This window comes from Anomaloglossus baeobatrachus, chromosome 2 (assembly GCF_048569485.1).
Source record: "Anomaloglossus baeobatrachus isolate aAnoBae1 chromosome 2, aAnoBae1.hap1, whole genome shotgun sequence".
Classification (NCBI taxonomy): Eukaryota; Metazoa; Chordata; class Amphibia; order Anura; family Aromobatidae; genus Anomaloglossus; species Anomaloglossus baeobatrachus.
In genome coordinates, this window is record NC_134354.1 from 400,358,185 (window position 1) to 400,380,107 (window position 21,923).

General features: G+C 44.5%; 1 protein-coding gene across 3 annotated transcripts in view; it reads right to left on the reverse strand.

Annotated features, from left to right (window-relative positions):
* Positions 1-21,923, reverse strand: part of LOC142291514 (NIPA-like protein 3) — a 90,755-nt gene that overhangs the window by 52,403 nt on the left and 16,429 nt on the right. For 2 of the 3 annotated variants that reach the window (XM_075336091.1, XM_075336092.1), the window contains exons 4-6: positions 14,323-14,494; positions 10,775-10,834; positions 4,229-4,374 (exon numbers count right to left, since the gene is read on the reverse strand). In XM_075336091.1, coding sequence (XP_075192206.1) covers positions 4,229-4,374; positions 10,775-10,834; positions 14,323-14,494 — 378 coding nt within the window. The remainder of the gene's footprint in view (positions 1-4,228; positions 4,375-10,774; positions 10,835-14,322; positions 14,495-21,923) is intronic. The other variant, XM_075336093.1, reaches the window with a different exon arrangement.

Sequence of the window (21,923 nt, forward strand, 5' to 3'; positions counted from 1 at the left end):
CAACACACACACACAGACAACACTGCAGACACACAGCGCTCCACAAACAACGCAACACACACAACGCAACAAACAAACAAACAACACCGCTCTCACACCCCCCCACACCCAGACAACACCCAGAACATGTACAGCGCCCTACACAAACACTTGGCAACTACACACAACAACATCTAATATATATTATATAACAAAAATCATACATTAACTACACAATAAATTCTAGAATACCCGATGCCTTAGAATCGGGCCACCTTCTAGTATAAATATAAAAATATAATATATACAGTGGGTACGGAAAGTGGAGTCCCCTTTAGGCCGGGGCCACACGGGCACTACTACTACTACTACTGCGATACTCGCATGACACTCGGCTCACGCTAGCAGTACAGCAGGAGCCGAGTGTCATGCGAGTATCCCGGAGACTGCGGTCCGACTGTGCGTGCGGACCTCAGCTGTGGGGGACGGGACGGCTCTCCGGAGGGGAGGGCCGGCTCTGAGAAGGGGAGGGATTTCTCTCCCTCTCTCCTCCGTAGCCGGCTATTGCGATTCTCGCTATGCATGCGCGGTACACCAGTGTACCACGACTGCAGTGCGATTTTTCTCTCGCCCCATTGACTTGAATGAGTAATATTGGTCCGAGTGGAATGCAATGTTTTATCGCACTCCACTCGCACCGATTTTCTCGCCGTGTGGCTTAGGCCTTACACTCTTTGTTTCATTGCAGCCATTTGGTAAATTCAAATAAGTTCATTTTTTTCTCATTAATATACACTTTGCACCCCATCTTATCAGAAAAAAACAGAAATGTAGACATTTTTGCAAATTTATTAAAACAAGAAAAACTGAAATATCACATGGTCATAAGTATTCACACCTTTTGCTCAGTATTGAGTAGAAGCACCCTTTTGAGCTAGTACAGCCATGAGTTTTCTTGGGAATGATGCAACAAGTTTTTCACACCTGGATTTGGGGATCCTCTGCCATTCTTCCTTGCAGATCCTAACTAGTTCTGTCAGGATGGATGGTGAACGTTGGTGGACAGCCATTTTCAGATCTCTCCAGATATGCTCAATTGGGTTTAGGTCAGGGCTCAGGCTGGGTCGGTCAAGAATGGTCACAGAGTTTGTTCTGAAGCCACTCCTTTGTTATTGTAGCTGTGTGCTTAGGGTCATTGTCTTGTTGGAAAGTGAACCTTCGGCCAAGTCTAAGGTCCAGAGCACTCTGGAAGAGGTTATCTCTGTACTTGGCTGCATTTATCTTGTCTTCAATTGCAACCAGTGGTCCTGACCCTGCAGCTGAAAAACACTCCCATAGCATGATGCTGCTGCCACCATGTTTTACTGTTGGGATTGTATTGGGCAGGTGATGAGCAGTGCTTGGTTTTTTCCAAACATAAGGCTTAGAATTATCACCAAAACCTTCTATCTTTGTCTCACCAGACCAGAGAATCTTATTTCTCATAGTCTGGGAGCCCTTCATGTGTTTTTTTGCAAAATATGCGGGCTTTCTTATGTCTTGCACTAAGGAGAGGCTGGATTCCGTCGGGTCACTCTGCCATGAAGGCCCAACTGGTGGAGGGCTGCAGTAATAGTTGACTTTGTGGAACTTTCTCCCATCTTCCTACTGCATCTCTGGAGCTCAGCCACAGTGATCTTGGGGTTTTTCTTTACCTCTCTCACCAAGGCTCTTCTCCCATGATTGCTCAGTTTGGCTGGACAGCCAGGTCTAGGAAGGGTTCTGGTGGTCCCAAACTTCTTCCATTTAATGATTATGGAGGCCACTGTGCTCTTAGGAAACTTGAGTACTGCAGAAATTCTTTTGTAACCTTGCCCAGATCTGTGTCTTGCCACAATTCTGTCTCTGAGCTCCTTGGGCAGTTCCTTTGACCTCATGATTCTCATTTGGTCTGAAATGCACTAAGCTGTGAGGTCTAGGGCCTGTTTCATACATCTGGCATTTCGCCGGATTTCCGGATCCGGCACACTCCAGTAGTGTTGATACTGTAAAAATGGCATTGCTGCAAGCTCCGGTCACATGACAGTATGTGACCGGAGGTTGCCGCGACAACATTGTACTCTACTACACTGTACTGGAGTGTGCCGGATCCGGCGACATGCCGGATGTGTGAAACGGGCCTTATATAGACAGGTGTGTGCTTTTCCAAATCAAGTCCTATCAGTTTAATTAAATACAGTTGGACTCCAATGAAGGAGTACAACCATCTCAAGGAGGATCACAAGGAAATGGACAGCATGTGGCTCAACTATGTGTCTAAACAAAGGGTCTGAATACTTATGACCATGTGATATTTCAGGTTTTTTTGTTTAATAAATTTTCAAAAAATTTCTACTTTTCTGCATTTTTTTCTGACAAGATGGGGTGCAGAGTGTACATTAATGAGAAAAACATAATTTTTAAATTTACCAAATGGCTGCAAAGAAACAAAGAGTGAAAAATTTAAAAGGGTCTGAATACTAGATAATGCAAAAAATAATTACATGTAGCACTAGATCAATTTATCAATGATTCAATGACAACAAATATTTCAAAGAACATAAATTTGAATATTTCACATCACATAGAAAAAATGGTCTCAAGCCTTTAAATGGACCTATTCAGCAACAGCTTGTGCTTTCCTCTAAGAAACCAACCACAAAATATAATTTAACTATTCTAAAAAGTGTTGGAGAAGAAGTTGTGATGAAACAAATGATTCCAGAAAATGTGTAGGGTATTGTCCAAAAATTGAAAAACTTATGGAAAGAAATACATGAACTCATTCAGAAAATAACAGTATAAATTTAGCTTATCCCTCCATCTTGCTCTTCTCTTGACCCCTCTTATGACAGATGGAAAGATTGGTCCAGTTGGTAGAAAAAAAGAAAAAAAAAAACAAAAAAACAACCCTCACCAGGATGAAGCCTCTAACAAACCACTTAAAAGGCTCATCACCAGTCAAACAACAAATAGAAAACAAGCCTATGTTAATGTTATTTAGATAAATCGTTCCAGCAATGTTATAGAATACAATTTTAAAACTAAAAGTACAGTTTATGTTGAACCCCGACCCCCGCAACCCCTTCACCTCTTCTGATGCTCCCCCCCTTCCCCATTCATAAAACTCAACCATTGCCATAATCTACACAATATCCTACCTCTACCCCCCCTTCTCTTCCAATTGTTTATTAATTTTATTATATACTAGCTGTAGTACCTGGCGTTGCCCAGGATAGTACCTGTCTCTGTCTCTCTCCCAGTCTCTGTCTGTGTGTCGCTGTCTGTCTCTCTGTCTTTCTTTGTCTGTCTGTGTCTATGTTTCTGTCTCTCTGTTTCTATCTCTCTGTCTGTATTTGTATCAGTCTGTCTCCATCTCTGTGTGTGTATGTCTCTCTCTTTCCCCGTCTGTCTTTTTGCCCGGTCTGTCTCGGTCTCTCTCTATCAGTCTCCCCACTGACATCTTATTACCTCACACATAAGCTTCTTATACTAACAGTTTATTTTGTTCCTATAGTAACCACTGACAGTTGCTATTAATAGCCTGTAGCTCCCACCTCCATTCAGTTTAATGGTGGCAGCTTTTTGGAGAGTAATTGTAAATCGCAGGGTTAAAATTTTCCTGTCAAAACAGAGTCTACGACGTTCCCTGGGTCACAGAGTGTCTGTGCAAAATTTTGTGATTGTAACTGCGACGGTGCAAATTCCTTTAGCGGACACACACACACACACACACACACACACACACACACACACACACACACACAGAGCTTTATATATTAGATTAACTACAATTGGGGGAAGGAGGGATATTTTAAAAAAAAAAAAAAAATTTGTACCCCAAATTCTCAGTAACTTGGGCTGGTATATTAGCCCTAGTTACTGTGGAAATTTGGCCTCCTGACTGCATAGCAGAGTTGATGGAGTCTTCTTTATTATAGCAATCACATGACCGCCATTAGTGCTTCCTATTACTGTCTACACGGCGCTTGTTTAGAGTGGCAACCCACTGGATCCTTGTGAGGGGTGAATAATTTTGATTACAGCTGTAGATGTAACAAGTCATTGAGAAGACCTTACATTTAGGACAAGGCAATTTTTTTCCAGCAAAAAAAAAAAAAACCTCTACAAATAATGTCCACGTTCTCTAACTATAACTTGGGGGTTGGTGCAGCCACAATTACTACAGTATTACTAATTCTTTCTTACACACCACTCATGTAGAACTTACCATGTACAGCAGGAACGGCCAGCTCACTAAGTGTGCAACAATGTTCTCTCCAATCATCTTCTCATGACTGTTGGGCCCAAAAGTTATCAGCAGATACGTGCCAACGACTGCTAAGCCACAGCCTAAAAAGGACAAGATATAACGTCCTTTTGGGGGATGGAAGAAGACACATACAGAAAATCAGAGGAGGCCTGATTAGTAAACATGCAGGTGAAAATCTGCTGGTGTTACATGATCATAAAATCAGTAAATCATTGAAATGAGGTGATATTGTGCCAAAAAGTAAAGAAGTTTGAACATGAATGCAAAGAGCCCATAGCAATGAGATAGCCAATCAGAGGGACTTTCAGGTATGATCATACTTTGCGCTGCCACATGCGGATAAAAGCCACACCCACTGCAAGGACCAATGAGGGCACGAGTTCGAGGTAACACTGAGGTATAAATGGTAAACTCCTTTGCTTAGTCGCTCCTAATGGTCAGTGTGGCTTTTGGCCACTTGCATCATATCACAAAAGTGAGTACACCCCTCACATTCTTGTAAATAGTTTATTATATCTTTTCATGGGACAACACTGAAGATATGATTGATACAATGTAAAGCAGTCAGTGTATAGCTTGTATAGCAGGGTAAATTTGGTGAACACACAACTAAATGAAAAAGTTATCTAAAAATCACAATGTATGTCATGTAGATCATATGATAGCATGTAACGCTGGTAGGATAACACCAGTAAGACTAAAGGTATCAGAGGTCCGGCACTAACACGGTAATTTGCTGCAGGATTACTTGTAACTCATGTATGTATGTATTCATACAGCCTATACATGCGATACTAATACAGTCCCTATCTGTAGAGCTGCATGTAGCAGCACAGTGATTGTTACACTGTTTACCCTATCCGTTGTGGTACCATTAAGTCTAACTATTTCATATTAGTTTTCAACCAATGCTGGCCCATCTCATTTTACTGTATTTTCTAGATTATTAATAAAGCTATTTTTTCTAATTTGTTGGTTCAGTATGCACCATCGTCTTCCTTCTGCGGCACACATTCAATGATGCCTAAACCACTGGAAACAAAACTGAGTACACCCCTAAGTGAAAATGGCCAAATTGTGACAAACGTGTCAATATTTTATATGGCCACCATTATTGTCAAGCACTGCCTTAACTCTCTTGAGCATCACAGGTTGTCACTGGAATCCTCTTCCACTCCTCCAAGACGGCATCACAGAGCTGGTGGATGTTAGAGACCTTACGCTCCTCCTCCTTCCGTTTGAGGAGGCCCCACAGATGCTCAATAGGGTTTAGGTGGTCTGGAGACATGCTTGGCCAGTCCAGAACCTTCACCCTCAGTTTGTTTTTTTTTTCTTCTTAGGAAGGCAGTGGTCACCTTGGAGGTGTGTTTGGGGTCGTAATGTTGCAATACTGCCCTGCAGCTGAGTTTCCAAAGAGAAATGATCATGCTCTGCTTCAGTATAGGCCCCGTCGCACGCTACGATATATCTAATGATATGGGGTCACGGAATTTGTGATGCACATCCGGCATCGTTAGAGATGTTGTAGCGTCTGACACCTCCGAACGACTGTTAACGAGCAAAAATACTCACCTGATCGTTGCTCGTTGACACGTTGTTCATTTTCATAATGTCGTTCCTCCTTCTGCGCGCCAGTTGTTCGTCGTTCCTGAGGCAGCACACATTGCTACGTGTGACACCCCGGGAACGACTAACACAGCCTACCTGTGTCCCGCTGGCAAAGAGGAAGGAAGGAGGTGGGCGGGGTGTTCCGGCTGCTTATCTCCGCACCTCCGCTTCTATTGGGCAGCCGCTGTGTGACATCGCTGTGACGCCGAACATCCCACCCCCTTCAGGAAGAGAATGTTCGAGGCCCACAGCGACGTCGTTAGGGAGGTAAGTACATGTGACGGGGGTTAACGACATAACGACATTGTGCGCCACGGGCAATGAATTGTCCGTGACGCACAAATGACGGGGGGAGAGTGCGATCGCTCATGCGATCGCACGATATATCGTAGCGTGTAACGCTGCCTTATGTCACAATACATGTTGGCATTTATGGTTCCCTCAATGAAATGTAGCCAGAAGCACTCATACAGCCCCAAATCATGACACTCCCACCACCACCCTTGACTATAGGCAAGACACATTTGCCTTTGTACTCCTCACCTGGTTGCCGTCACACACACTTGATACTATCAAGTTTATTTTGGTCTTGGTCTCATCAGACAACAGGACATGGTTCCAGTAAACCAGGTCCTTGGACTGCTTGTCTTTAGCAAACTGTTTGTGGGATTTCTTGTACATTATCTTTAGAAGAGGCTTACTTTTGAGATGACAGCCATGAAGACCAATTTAATGCAGTGTGTGACGCATGGCCTCAGCACTGACAGGCTGACCCTCCACTCCTGTAACCTCTCCAGCAGTGCTGGCAGCACTCATATGTCTATTTTGAAAGACAACCTCTGGATATGACGCTGAGCTTGTGCACACAACCTCTTTGCTCAACCATGGTGAGGCCTATTCTGAGTGGAATCTGTCTTGTTAAACCCCTGAATGGTCTTGGCCTTCATGCTGCAGCTCAGTTTCAGGGTGTTGGTAATCTATTTATAGCCTAGGCCATCTTTATGTAGAGCAACAATTCTTTTTTCCAGATCCTCAGATAATTCTTTACCCTGAGGTGCCATGTTGCACTTCTATTGACCAGTATAAAAGAGTGTGAGTAATAACAACAAATGTAACACACCTGTTCCCCATTCACACTTGAGACCTTGTAACACTAATGAGTCACATGACATCCGGAAGTGAAAATGGCTAGTTGGGCACAATTTGGCCATTTTCACTTTTGTTGGCAGCAGTTTAGACATTAATGGCTGTGTTGAGTTATTTAGATGGTACACCAAATTTACAATGTTGTACAACCTGTACACTGACTACATTACATTGTATCAAAGTGTCCAATGTAAATATATACTAAAATATTTGCAAAAATGTGTTGGGTGTACTCACGTTTGTGATATACTGGATGTGCAGTGCACCCGGTTATCCCATTATTAGCAAAATTAAAGCAATTGGCAGCTGTTCTACTTCTTTCTTGCACAAAAGTGAAAAATTTCCCTTTATTAGTTTTTAAAAGCAGAACTGAATCAGAGGAAAAAGAACAAAAGATCTTTCTTCGTGTACATGACTATATTCCGGCTCCTGAAGCAAACAATCCTGCATGCATTTGGCTGGGAAAACAGGAAATCCTTCCGAGGCTGTTCAAGCGCAGAGGAGTTAGCTAAAGCATGCAGCTTCTTAGTCTTCTTTGGGTTAAATATTGTCAGAGGTGGGTGGGGTCAGTAAGACATGCGCCGCCTCGTCAGCACATCATTTGAATGCCCATCACGTACTGCACAGATGGTTATGACAATATTAAAAAAAAAAGATTGTCTATGCAAGACAAGCTATCTTTCAGGCAGGCTTAAAACTTCCAAAAATTACTGTTTGCCATGGTCCAGCACGAGAAGGGGAAAAACTTGTGATAACATTGAAGCTTTGAAACAAGCAGAAGAGAATCATTAGCATATGAGCGCAAATATGCAAATAGCATCCCCAAGTGTGGAGACTGTGAAAGCAAGCAGAATCCTAACAGTGTTTTTATTACACACTGTTAGGATCACTAATGTTACACTCCCTTGCTAGTTGTCTTCATAAGCCAGAAAACCCTTTTAACTTTAGTGTTCCTTACAAAAAAGAGAATGTATGAAAGAAAAATGTATTCAAATGAAAAATAAACGATGATTACAGAGAAAGTAAATGTTTAAAGTTTAAGCCAACGTCTTTGCCCAAGTAACCTTTCAACCACAGTAAAAAATTGGACACCTCTTGTGCAATCAGCTGTGTCCAAAACTGATCTGTGTGTACAGTGTTTCACTATAAAACAAGCTTTGTGTTGCCATATCACACACACATTGATGGATAATGACATATTTCTTATTAGGACTACTGTCCTGCATAATAGCCAACTAAAAATACAATTTACATCTATGATCAGATGGACAAAACTATTACACAGTTCCAGGATTGCATACCATGTATTAGTAAAGCAAGCGTATTATTTACTGGAGCTTTTCTCAGTTTTCCCAAGAAAGAAAGATAACATTTTATTGTCCTGTGAAAAGAAGCTTAAGACTATATCTCTAACACAAATATATATTAAACAACGTGTCGCAGAAACTGTAAAGGTACCATCACACTTAGCGACGCTCCAGCGATCCCACCAGTGATCTGACCTGGCAGGGATCGCTGGAGCGTCGCTATATGGTCGCTGGTGAGCTGTCAAACAGGCAGATCTCCACAGCGATCATCAGAGATCAGCCACCCGTGTAACGACGCTGTGCTTCGTAACCATAGTACACATCGGGTTAGTAAGCAAAGCGCTTTGCTTATAGTTACCCGATGTGTACCTTGGCTATGTGTGCAGGGAGCGGGGAGCCAGCTTCTAGAAGCTGCGGACGCTGGTAACCAAGGTAAATATCGGGTAACCAAGCAAAGTGTTTTGCTTGGTTACCCGATGTGTACCTTGGCTACCAGCGTCCGCAGAAGCCGGCTCCCTGCACATTCAGATCGTTGCTCTCTCAATGTCAAACACAGCGACATGTGCTTCACAGCGGGAGAGCAACGACCAACATTCAGCAACAACCGGCGACCTCACAGCAGGGGCCAGGTAGTTGCTGGATGTCACACACAGCGACATCGCTAGCAAGATCGCTGTTGTGTCACAAAAACAGTGACTCAGCAGCGACGTCGTTAGCGATGCCGCTTAGGGAGACGCGGCCTTAAGCCAAAGTGGTGCAAAATTAGGCTAAAAAGTCTTAAAATAAACCACATTTATCAAAGTGTTTCAAGGATTTAGATAAAGCTGTTGTAAAATACAAAGTAAAGATACCTTGTAATGTCGCAAAAATTGTGTAATGTGAAGTTGAGCAGAACAAAACAACAAACCAGAAACTTTTGGCATTTTCACACCAATCCCAGGCAGCTTTGCCAAAGTACGCAGAGCTGGGACTGGAAGAGGACATGGAAAATCCCGCCTGGCTAATTCATCAACACTTCGTGGTGTAAATCACACCAGAAATTAATGTAATATGCCACTAAATCATTTCTCTTAAGTGCTGGCTTCACCAAGACTGGCATGCACAACAGTCTTAATAAGTCAGGCCGTAAGTCTTAAAGGGAATCTGTTGGCAGGTTTTTGCTACCTTATCTGAGAGAAGCATGATATTGGCAAAGAGATTCTGTATCTAACGATCTATCACTTAGATCACTGGCTGCAGCCCTTCTGACACAATGTGCATTTTTAGCTTTAGTCATGTAGCAGAGTCCAGAAGGCTGTTCCCGCCATCACCAGGCTCTCTATAGAGAGATTGTACATTAACCGTGAGGTGTTAGAGGAGGGGGCTGCCACACAACATTGCACGATGTATCTAGCCACAACAATAAAAGGGCCTGACTGCTAAAACAAGCATAGCAAATAAACAAAAGATCAGACTGTGACAACACAGGCATGACTGAACCTTCGGTCTTAACCCTTACAACATGCTGGCTTCATGTTATATAGCAAAACCTGCTGACATATTCCATTTAAAGTTTACACCACTTATTACTTTGTATCAAAATTTATTTGGGTGTCTTTTTTTTTTTTTGGGGGGGTGGGGGGGTGGGTGGCAGTGTCACATATAGGCCACATTCCCTTTGTCAGACCAAAGTGAAAGATGTGTCTACAACACACGAGTTTTTGCTATGTAATCTGAAAGCAGCATAATGTAGGAGGTGAAAGCCTGATTCCAGGAATGTGTCACTTATTAGGCTATGTACTGGAGTTTCAATACAATTAGTGTTTTATCAGCAGGAGATTATCACTACAGGACTAGGTCTCATGTGCAGGGCAGTAAGGCTAATCTGTGTAAGCCCGCCCCCACCACTGATTAGCAGCTTGCTCACAATGCACATTGTACACAGGAAGCTGCCAGTCAGTGCTGTGGACGAGATTATACACAGGTACATCTACTACATGGAAAATAAGAATCATCATGCTGCTTTTCAGATTCTATAGCAAAAACCTGGTAACAGATTCTCTTTAAATGGAACACATAGTGATGTGAAAAACAAACACAAAGTAAAATTGACAACTGCTGCAAACAGCAAACACTATGAAGCAAATCATTTCTGTGCTTTTTCAGAGATGTTGAGGGTCCCCAATATGGGGATTTCACTAGGTTAAATACAAATAAAACACAACAGTTTTCTGCGGTCCATTAGACGTATACCTGTTTATAGGAGCACGTGGAGCTATTCCATACTGCAGTTGACTGTCTGTAACAATAGGTACAACTACTGAAAATATGAAGAAATAAGCAGAGACCAGTGCACTCCTTATGTACTCCATATGACCAATGCCTGACTTTAGTAATCTTATAATATGTGTTTTTATTAAAATTATTAAGTGTGCTGTGAAATCCCTATGAAATCAGTACTCACTTAGGAATTCCTTGGGCTTCCACTTCTCTTTAATAAATATAATGCCTATAATTGAGCTTGCTGGGGAAAAGAGAACAAAAGATAAATAACATTTCTTCATATTCAATAACATTTTCTCTCAATTTTCGATAGCGCTATTTAAATGTTTGAGATCTGTGTGGCGCCCATTGTCCATCTTCCGTATGATAAATGTGCAGGGCGACTATGGGTTTAAATCATAGCTGGCCGCCTACTAAATGCCCCTGATGCTGCCATCTTTATACATCCATGATATCCAGCATGTAGTAGCTGGGCCTCACACATCATTTTTACTATAAACTGCAATACTGAAGTAGGACTTCTGTAAAAATCAAATCTTTGAAAATATAATATGATCTAACCCCAACACCTATAGCGGGGAACATCATAAAAAAAAATAAAAAAATAAAAATGTCTGAATCAGCATTTTTTTTGTTTGGGTGGGGGAGGGGGGGGGTCATCTCTCATCCCTCAAATTTTATAAAAAGCAAAGCATTGTAACAGGTTTTTACACAATCATTTTTTGTTTGCAAAAGTTCAATTATTTTTTACATTTTGGTGGAAAAAAAATAAAATATATAAATAATATGTATGTTTGGTACCGCTGTTATGACCCGAATGATCATGTTGTCCGGTAATTTAACTGCACAAGTCCATCAAAGCAAAACCCAAAAGCACAATTGCATATAACATGCCAATGACTTTGTTTCCTGTTTTCAGTCACAAATTTGAGTACACCCCTCACAACAGTGCATGTTTTCAGGGTTTCTTGTTATTTCGCAGGTCATGGAGTCACCAGCTGTGCAGGTGATAAAATGATCACTTGTGCAATAACAAGGAAACCCTGAAAACATGCCCTGTTAATGGGACTGGAGTTGGGGAACACCGCTCTAAACACAACAGCCATCAATGTCTAAACAGCTGGTAACAAAAGTGAGTACACCCACTGTGTGAAAATGGCCACATTTTGATGAAAGTGTCAATATTTTGACAGGCTACCATCATTTTCAAGCACTGCCTTAACTCTTTGACGTGGAGTTCACTAGATCTACACAGGAGCCACTGGAATCCTCTTCCACTCCTCCATGAGGACATCACAGATCTAGTGGACGTTAGAGACCTTACGCTCCTCCACCTTCCATTTGAGGATGCCCCACAGAAGCAGTGGACATCTTGGGGGAAAAGGGGGCGTTTGGGGTAGGCATGTTGAAATACCGCCCTGCAGCCCAGTTTCCAAAGGATGGTGGCAACATGTACTGTGACATACTGAATCATGCTCTTCAGTATGTCACAGTACATGTTGGCATCCATGGATCACTCAATGAGCTGTAGCTCCTCACAGCCAGCAGCACTCATGCAGACCCAAACAATGACACTCCCCCACCATGCTCGACTGAAGGCAAGGCACACTCGCTTTGTACTCTTCACCTGGTTGTCGTCACACAAGCTTGACACCATCTGAACCAAATAAGTTTATCTTGGTCTCATGAGATCAGAGAACAAGGTTCCAGTACTTCATGTCCTAAAGGGGGCTTTACACGCTACGATATTGTTAATGTTTTATCGTCGGGGTCACGTTGTTAGTGACGCACATCCGGCATCATTAACGATATCGCAGCGTGTGACACTTACCAGCGACCTTAAGCGACCTTAAAAATGGTGAAAATCGTTCACCATGGAGAGGTCGTCCCAAACTCAAAAATCGGTAAGGGTTGTTTATCCATGTTGTTCATCGCTCATGCAGCAGCACACATCGCTATGTGTGACACCGCAGGAGCGAGGAACGTCTCCTTACCTGCCGCCGGCCGCAATATGGAAGGAAGAGGTGGGCGGGATGTTTACATCACGCTCAGCTCCGCCTCTCCGCTTTGATTGGCCGGCCGCTTAGTGACGTCGCGGTGACGTCGCTGTGATGCCGAACGTCCCTCCCCCTTGAGGGAGGGATTGTTCGGCAGTCACAGCAACGCCGCCGACCAGGTAAGTGCGTGTGACGCTGCCGTAGCGATAATGTTCGCTACGGCAGCAATCACAAACAATCGCATGCACGACAGGGGCGGGTGCTTTCGCGCTCGATATCGCTAGAAATTGCTAGCGATATCGCTACAGTGTAAAGCCCCCTTTAGTCTGCTTATCTAAAGTGTGGGCTTTCCTGTGCATCATCTTCAGAAGACGCTTCTGGGATGACAGCAATTCAGATCAATTTAACGCAGTGTATGGCGTATGGTCGGCGCAGTGACAGGCTGACTCTCTACCCCAGTAACCTCTGCAGCAATGATGGCAGCACTCATATGTCTATTTTGAAAAGACAATCTCTCGATATGACGCTGAGCATCTGTACTCAACTTCTTTGCTGACCATGGCACGGCCTGTTCTGTGTGGATCCTGTCTTGTAAAACCGCTGAATGGTCTTGGCCTTCATGCTGCAGCTCTCTTTCAGGGTGTTGCCAATCTTCTTATAGCCTAGGCAATCTTTATGTAGAGCAACAATGCTTTTTTCCAGATCCTCAGAAAATTCTTTGCCACGAGGTGCCATGTTGAACTTCTAGTGACCAGTATGAGAGCGTGGGAGCGATAATTTACCACACCTGGTTCTCATTCACACCTGATGCTTTGTAACACGAATGAGTCATATGGAACTAAAGGCCGCTTTACACGCTGCGACATCGCTAGTGATGTCGCTAGCGATCGCACCCGCCCTAGTCGTGCGAGCGTGCGTCACGGGCAAATTGCTGTCAGTGGCGAACAATATTGCTAGTACGCGTCACACGCACATACCTTCCTAACGACGTCGCTGTGGCCGGCGAACAAACTCTTTTTTAAAGGGGGCGGTTCGTGCGGCGTCACACAGTGGGCCATCAATAGAAGCATAGGGGCGGAGAGCAGCCACATTAACGTCACTCCAACCTCGTTGCCGGAGGATGCAGAAACACTGTTGTTCGTAGTTCCCAGGGTGTCACACGTAGCAATGTGTGCTGCCTCAGGAACAATGAACAACCTGCGTCCAAAATGAGCAACGATATTTGGGAAAGGAATTACGTGTCAACAATTAACGATTTTTGTCGTTTTTCAGATCGTTAGCGGTCGCTCGTAGGTGTCACATGCAACAACATCGCGAACGACGCTGGATGTGCGTCACGAATTTCGTGACCCCAGCGATATCTCGCTAGCGATGGCATTGCGTGTAACGGGGCCTTAAAGGAGAGAAATTCACACTTTGAGCACAATTTGGACAATTTCACTTAGGGGTGTACTCACTTTTGTTGCCAGCAGTTTAGATATTAATGGCCGTGTTGAGTTAGAAGGCACACCAAATTTATACTGTTTTTAATGAGGCTGATGATACATCTCATTAGTGTTTTTAGTATACTTGTACAAATTCCTTATTTTTCGTAAATCCAGTATTTGCCACTACATATTCTAGAAGACATTAGTATCAGCCTGACAGCAACACAAGAATGGCAGGAACTAATGGAGCAGCTAGACATTTATAGCCAAGAGAAGAGTGAGCATTTCTTGCCCAAAGGACTCACCTATGAGAGACACAGCACTGAGAGGCACGATAAGTGACAGAGGAGCAAAGGCATAGGATGAAAACACGGCTACCTCGCCCGATGTCATCAGGAAGAGACCAAGCCACCATGTCTTTGTCTTGAAATATGAACGAGGGTCTTTGGTTCCAGCTAATCGCACATGACTGTATTTCTAAGGAAGAGACAAAGTGGTTTATTAAAAGGCAGGGTGTCGCGAAATTTTATTTTTGTATTAATAATAGTGATTATGAAATAAAGTATTTTTAATACAAAATTAAACTCACTGTTTAGTTTTTCTTTAATTTTAGTTTTATTGAAGCACTGGTGGCTGCCATCTTGGATTTGCTGTGTGTAATGACAGTTACTCACCTCCTTTATGGCAGCGCCCAGGGCAAAGAAGACCGTAGTCAGACTCCAACCCTATACTTAACACAGAAACAGCTTCTGCTGTCATCTGGATCACAGCAGATGGAGATCAGCGCCATCTTCGTGGAGCTCACAGCGTATGCTGTGTGCTCCACTTTCTCCCTATCACCCGCCGGAATGGATGGGGTGAGTACCAGTGCTGGGCAGCGGTGATTGCACCGTAATTGATCCTGGTGTGCTGCTCCCCGCGTGTGTTCATCCGCCCCGCCCCCTCCCAGCGTGTGTTCATCCGCCCCGCCACCCTCCTTGCGTGTGTTCATCTGCAGCCCCCCCTCCCTGTGTTCATCCGCCCCCCCTCCCTGCGTGTGTTCATCCGCCCTGCCCCCTCCCAGCGTGTGTTCATCCGTCCCCCCCTCCCTGCGTGTGTTCAGTTGCCCGCCCCCTCCCTGCGTGTGTTCAGCCTCCCCCCGTGTGTGTTCAGCCGCCCGCCCCCCCCCTCCCTGCGTGTGTTCAGCCTCCCCCCCGCGTGTGTTCAGCCGCCCGCCCCCCCTCCCTGCATCTGTTCAGCCGCCCCCCCCCTCCCTGCGTGTGTTCAGCCGCCCCCCCCCTCCCTGCGTGTGTTCAGCCGCCCCCCCCCTCCCTGCGTGTGTTCAGCCGCCCCCCCCCTCCCTGCGTGTGTTCAGCCGCCCCCCCCTCCCTGCGTGTGTTCAGCCGCCCCCCCCCTCCCTGCGTGTGTTCAGCCGCCCCCCCCTCCCTGCGTGTGTTCAGCCGCCCCCCCTCCCTGCGTGTGTTCAGCCGCCCCCCCCCTCCCTGCGTGTGTTCAGCCGCCCCCCCCCTCCCTGCGTGTGTTCAGCTGCCCCTTCCTCCCTGCGTGTGTTCAGCCGCTCCCCCCCTCCCTGCGTGTGTTCAGCCGCTCCCCCCCTCCCTGCGTGTGTTCAGCCGCTCCCCCCCCTCCCTGCGTGTGTTCAGCCGCCCCCCCCTCCCTGCGTGTGTTCAGCCGCCCCCCCTCCCTGTGTGTGTTCAGCCGCCCCCCCCTCCCTGCGTGTGTTCAGTCGCCCCCCCCCTCCCTGCGTGTGTTCAGCTGCCCCCACCCCCTCCTCTCCCCGCGTGTGTTCAGCCGCCCCCACCCGCTCCTCTCCCCGCGTGTGTTCAGCCGCCCCCACCCCCTCCTCTCCCCGCGTGTGCTCACCTCAGGCCTCCGCTGTTATGAACTGTGATCACTAACAGGACAGACTGCCGGGGGCGCAGGTCTGAGGCGAGTGCATGCAGCATTGGGAAAGTCAGTCAATGGGTCATTGGGAAACAGTGCAGCACGGGATACAGTGGAGCACTATGCATCTGGCCTTAGTGACACTAGACATATTAGGATCACTTTGCGGTCATCATCAAAATGGCTCTGCACTGTGATCCTAAACTTCATTCCCTTATCGTGTTGGAAACGACCAGATTGGGAGGGGGGAGCTGTGACATCACACACAGGAGAGCAGACTCCACCCACTTTTACTGCAGTTGTAATGTGAGCTAGTTCTACAGTAGGATTTCAGCAGCTGCTCCCCCTAGTGTTTGAGTGGAAAATATCAAAACTTTTTTTTTTTTTTATTTTTTTTTTTATATTTTTTTCAGTTAAAAACAAATAATATTTGCACAAATCATTAAAAGATTAATACTTTATATTTTTTCAGCTATTGAAAAACCTTTTTTTTTACGACACCTTCCCTTTAAGGCTTTTTTTTTTTATATATTATCAGTAAACATGTCTCACAGCTGAATAGGACAGATATAAGGGGAACACCTAATAATTAGGAGGATCCAATGACTGAGACTGGCCTACTCCTGCTGGGACCCCTTGTGATTAGATGTAATCTGGGAAGTGAAGTTATTTGTGGATCCTGATACCCGAAAATGTAAAAAGGGGTGATCAAAACATCATAAGTACCCCAAACTTCTATCAGTGAAAACTAGAATTCATACAACTCTGCTGTGTCAACACAAAGTTTATAATAAAAATAATGTAAAAAAAGAAAGTTATGGCTCCCAGAATATGGCAACAGTATTTTTTTTTTTTTTTTTTTTAACATTTTTCCCACTTGTTAAAAAAAAAAAAAAAAAAAAAAAAAGTGAAAAACCACTGAAAATGTAATTTATACCAGACAAACACCATAATTTTTTTTTTTATTTATGTAAAACACTTTTAGGCTCAAAATGTTTATTACACTCCCTTAAACAGGCCTTATGGAGTATAATTTCTAATATGAGGTCACTTGAGGGTTTTTTTTTGTTTCATAATTGTAACCCAGGGCTTTACTGATCGTCAACCAGTGATTTGTAAAACCCCAAATTAGGCTTGAAATGTGCGTGGTGCACTTCGCTCTTTTTCCCTGTGATACTGTATGTCCATCCAAAAGATTAGGATCACATAGAAGGTATGCCCAAATTCAGGATACAAAGCAGAATTAGAGAGCTGCCATCTAACAGTGTCACACACTGGGTACAACGTATTGGGAGAAAAAGTAAAATAATAAAATTCACTATATTAAGTAATTGCATTTCAGTCAGTCACCTAAAGTGATAAGTGTCAGATTTGAAAAATGGGCGACAACCAAGGGTTAAATAGTTCCAGTATGTGCAGAGTCAACCTGACATATGACTCGCACGAGTCCAATGTGAGAAAATCTTGCATTGCACTCGGCCCCATGTAAGACCATGCTGCAGCACAGCTCTGCAAATGTTTCCTCAGTCCTAATCAGACAGAGGAAAAAATGGCAGTGTGCTGCGAGCGTCTGAGTCTTGGATCACTCACACCCATACAAGTCTATGGGTGTAAGTGAAACATTGGACTGCACTTTGATGACACCGGAGTGCAGTGTGATATACACACAGGCTGACAATCGAGGACATGGGGAGATTTTTCCCACCCTCTCCTCCGCAGCTGTGATCTGATCGTAAGATCGGATCACAGTTGCATTACACTCGGCTCATGCTCGCAGCAAAGCCTGAGCCAAGAGTCATTAGCAATCGGATGCCATACACTAATGTGACTCTACCCTACTGCTGGGTGTCCGTGTTACATTTCCAAATAAACAGCATGTTTGACATTCATGGTCCGAGTATGGGCTGCCATGTTCTGATCATTCACCTAACCAAAACTCGACAGCTTTATAGTCCTATAGATGTGCACCTGTTCTAGACATTACGGTCCATACACAGACCATGAACACTGGATTCATGAAACCATAAACCCTAACTCATGTAATTTTGGTGGGTTCTGAACTAAACTGGAGGAACAATGCATGGAGACTACAGAACTATTGTTATGGGGCATTATGACTTGAAGGACTATAACATGGGACAAGCTAGCTAGATAGCCAACAGCATAATGTTGGGTCAGAGACTCTGATTGCAGCAGTGTGTCACTTACTGGGCTGCTTAGTTTAGTTTTTGTGAAATCATTGTTTTAATCAGCAGGAGATCATCATTACCTGCTGCCAGATAGGCAAGCAGATTCATGAGCTCTGAATAACCCTGCCCACACCACTGATTTACAGCTGTGTACACTGTATTGGAAATCTGCCTCTCTGTGGGCAGGAATATAGAGCTCCACATTTATTTAACTGCTAGATCTGCAGCAGAGAAAAAAAAACATACCGCAATTTTATCAAAATGACAGCAAACAGCTCAGTAAGTGACACATCGCTGGAATCAGGGTCTCTGCCCCTACATTATACTGTTCTCAGATGAGGTAGCAAAAACCTGGCATCACTTGAGTGAACAATGTGTTGCTCTATACAGAGGTTGTTGGGTGGGGTGGAAGGGAGGTTCACAAAAAGGCACTGACTGAATAATACTGCGGGAAGTGACCGAACTTGGCTCTTTAACAGGGTGCATGGACTCTGCTAAAGGACTATCTGCGGTCAGAATAAGGGTAAGTTCACATGTCCAGTAATCATCTGTTAGAACAGATCCAGTAGCAATATATGTTGGCAAAAAAAGTTGTGCATGCAATTTCTTTTGCCAGATTTTAAATAATTAGCCGGAACCGGGTTTTTTTTTTTCAACATTGGAGCCTATAGAAAATGGATCCATTAACTGATTGCTATTTAGCAACTGTTTTTCTCTTTCTTGTAAACGGATCCGCTTTTTGCTTACCAGATCAGTTTCAAATGGAAGATAATTAGCAAATCAGTTAACAGAGTCATTGTCCATAGACTCCAATGTTAAAAAAACGGATCCAACTAAAATCAATTATTTAAAAATGGTCAAAAAAAAAAAGTTGTGTTTGCACAAAGGATTTCTGCTGTATTCGCTCTAATAGATAAATAATGAAGGTTATAATAGTCCTATATTTGCTGTAGCACATGGCACATAAGGTACATTGTATTACTAATCCGAGTGACCCAGTCACAGGGATAAAGGGATGTCTAAAGGCCCCTTTACACTAAACAACTTACCAGCGATCCCAACAACGATCCAACCTGATAGGGATTGCTGGTAAGTTGCTAGGAGGTTGCTGGTGAGAGGTCACACAGTCAGACGCTCCAGCGATCCCACCAGCAACCTGACCTGTCAGGGAATCGCTGGATTGTGGCTACACGGGTTGCTGGTGAGCTCACCAGCAACCAGCCCCCAGCCAGCAGCGCCGCGTGGAAGCAATGCTGCGCTTGGTAACTAAGGTAAATATCGGGTAACCAACCCGATATTTACCTTGGTTACCAGCACACGCAGCTACACGTGCAGAGAGCAGGGAGCAGCGCACACTGCTTAGCACTGGCTCCCTGCACACCTAGCTACAGTACACATGGGGTTAATTACCCAATGTGTGCTGCAGCTACATGTGCAGAGAGCAGGGAGCCGCGCACACTGCTTAGCGCTGGCTCCTTGCTCTCCTAGTTACAGCACACATCGGGTTAATTACCCGATGTGTGCTGCAGCTACATGTGCACAGAGCAGGAGTCGGCACTGACAGTGAGAGCGGCGGAGGCTGGTAACGAAGGTAAATATCGGGTAACCAAGGTAAGGGCTTCTTGGTTACCCGATGTTTACCGTGGTTACCAGCCTCCGCAGAAGCCGGCTCCTGCTGCCTGCACATTTAGTTGTTGCTGTCTCGCTGTCACACACAGTGATCTGTGCTTCACAGCGGGAGAGCAACAACTAAAAAATGGTCCAGGACATTCAGCAACAACCAACAACCTCACAGCAGGGGCCAGGTTGTTGCTGGATGTCACACACAGCAACATCGCTAGCAACGTCACAAAAGTTGTTCGTTAGCAGCGATGTTGCTTAGTGTGACGGGGCCTTTAGAGTATACATCATGAGGAAAAAGACTGGAAGCCATAGTTATACATGAGCGGACTTTCCTGGCACACACCCCGGTGGTTTCCGTGCAATCCATTGTCTGATCTAATGTTAGAACCTTTGATTAATCAATAGTTATGATTTACAATGTACTTTAGACCTTATCCTAGTGATATGGAAGAGGATGCACATAAGAGGAGGAAAAATGAGGCAGAATTCACACATGCGGTGCATGGCTGGTTTATGCCCTTGGAACGCCTCCAGCGCATACATTAAACCTATACATAGGAATCCTTTTACAAAGGCCGAAAGAGTGATTGGGAAGCTGGTGTACCTTTTATTAATGGGGTTTTCCCCTTTAATAAAGTTAGCCCCAAATGCTCTAAAATACCAAACCTTAGATACTCACCCTCGTTGTGCAGCTAAGGACCCTGTTTGACTGCAGTGGTGACATCACGTTGAAAGCTCACATCACTTCTGCAGCCAATCACTGAGCTCAATGGCTGTGCCAAGGTAGACAACACTAGCCACCGAGGTGATTGGAAACAGCAGTAATTCGAGCTGTCACCACTGCAGACAAACACTGAGTAGCTGTGGGGAGCCAGCACTGGACACCAATAGGGCGAGTAACTGCTCAGTTCATTATTTTCCAGCATTTGGGGTCCACTTTCCTGAAAGTGGAAAACGCCTTTAAGCTGGACATCTAGCAGTCTGGTACAGTATGTAATTCCATGTAAAGGAATCCGAAGCCTATGGGTGATGTATGGCTATACATCAAGAAGCCCTTCCTGCATATACCTAACTATGACTTCAACACACCCTTGCTATGGTGCTTCAGGGGATTGCAATTCACCCTTGCTTCTCCTCAGTCCTTCTGACCCTCTGGAAAAACTAATCTGAATTTGTCGATGACAGAGTATCTGTAGGGTACATGCCAGATCGTTAGAGAAGAGGCGTCAGTGGTACAGATATCTGGTGTCACATACATACATACATACATACATACATACATACATACATATAAAAAAATCAGAATATTTTCACATAAGAGAACCTAAAGAATTACATTTCATATATACTTGATGATGGATTATAAAGGGGTGCAATCTAGGTACTCAAAGGGCAGGGCTTAAAGGGAATCTGTCACCCCCTTTGATCATTTTAAGCTCTTACTATGGGCATACCGTTAATAGGATGGTGAAAGTAGTCTTACCTGTATGCCTCACAGTAGATGCCTTGTTCCACAAACATTACTTTAGATTTGCATATATAACAATGTCTACCAGGCTACTAAGTGTTGTTCTTTGGTTACTGTAAGAAATGCCGCCTCTGTGCTGCATTATTATCCTTCCTGTCACCTCCTCTCAGCGTCACAGTCATAGCTGGCAAATCCCGCACATGCGCAGTAGAGTGTTCTTTAGCCTGCGTTCATTCACCCCCATTGAATCTACTGTGCATGTGCTGGTGAGTCAGCTCCACTTTCATTATCGTTGTGATGTTCTAAGTTATCCTCCCGACTTCCTGCCTGCAAAATCGCCCAGGTATGTATGTGTGTTTGCATGTGTCTGTCTACCCGCCTGCCCACAGGCAGGCAGGCAGGAAGTGGAAGGACAACTTAGAACATCACAATGATAACAAAAGTGGAGCTGACTCACCGGCGCATGCACAGAAGATTCAATGGGTGGGGGGTGAATGAACACAGACTGAAGAACACTCTACTGCGCATGCGTGGGATTTGCCAGCTGTGACGGTGATGCTGAGAAGAAGTGACAGGAAGGATAATGCAGCAAGGTGGCAGGGATTTCTTACAGGGAGGCAACTGCCCCTTAGCCGAAGCACAACGCGCAGTAGTCTGGTAGGCTAATTTGCATATAGTGATCCAAAGTAATATTTGTGCAATAAGCCATCTACTATGAGGCATACAGGTAAGACTACTTTCAACA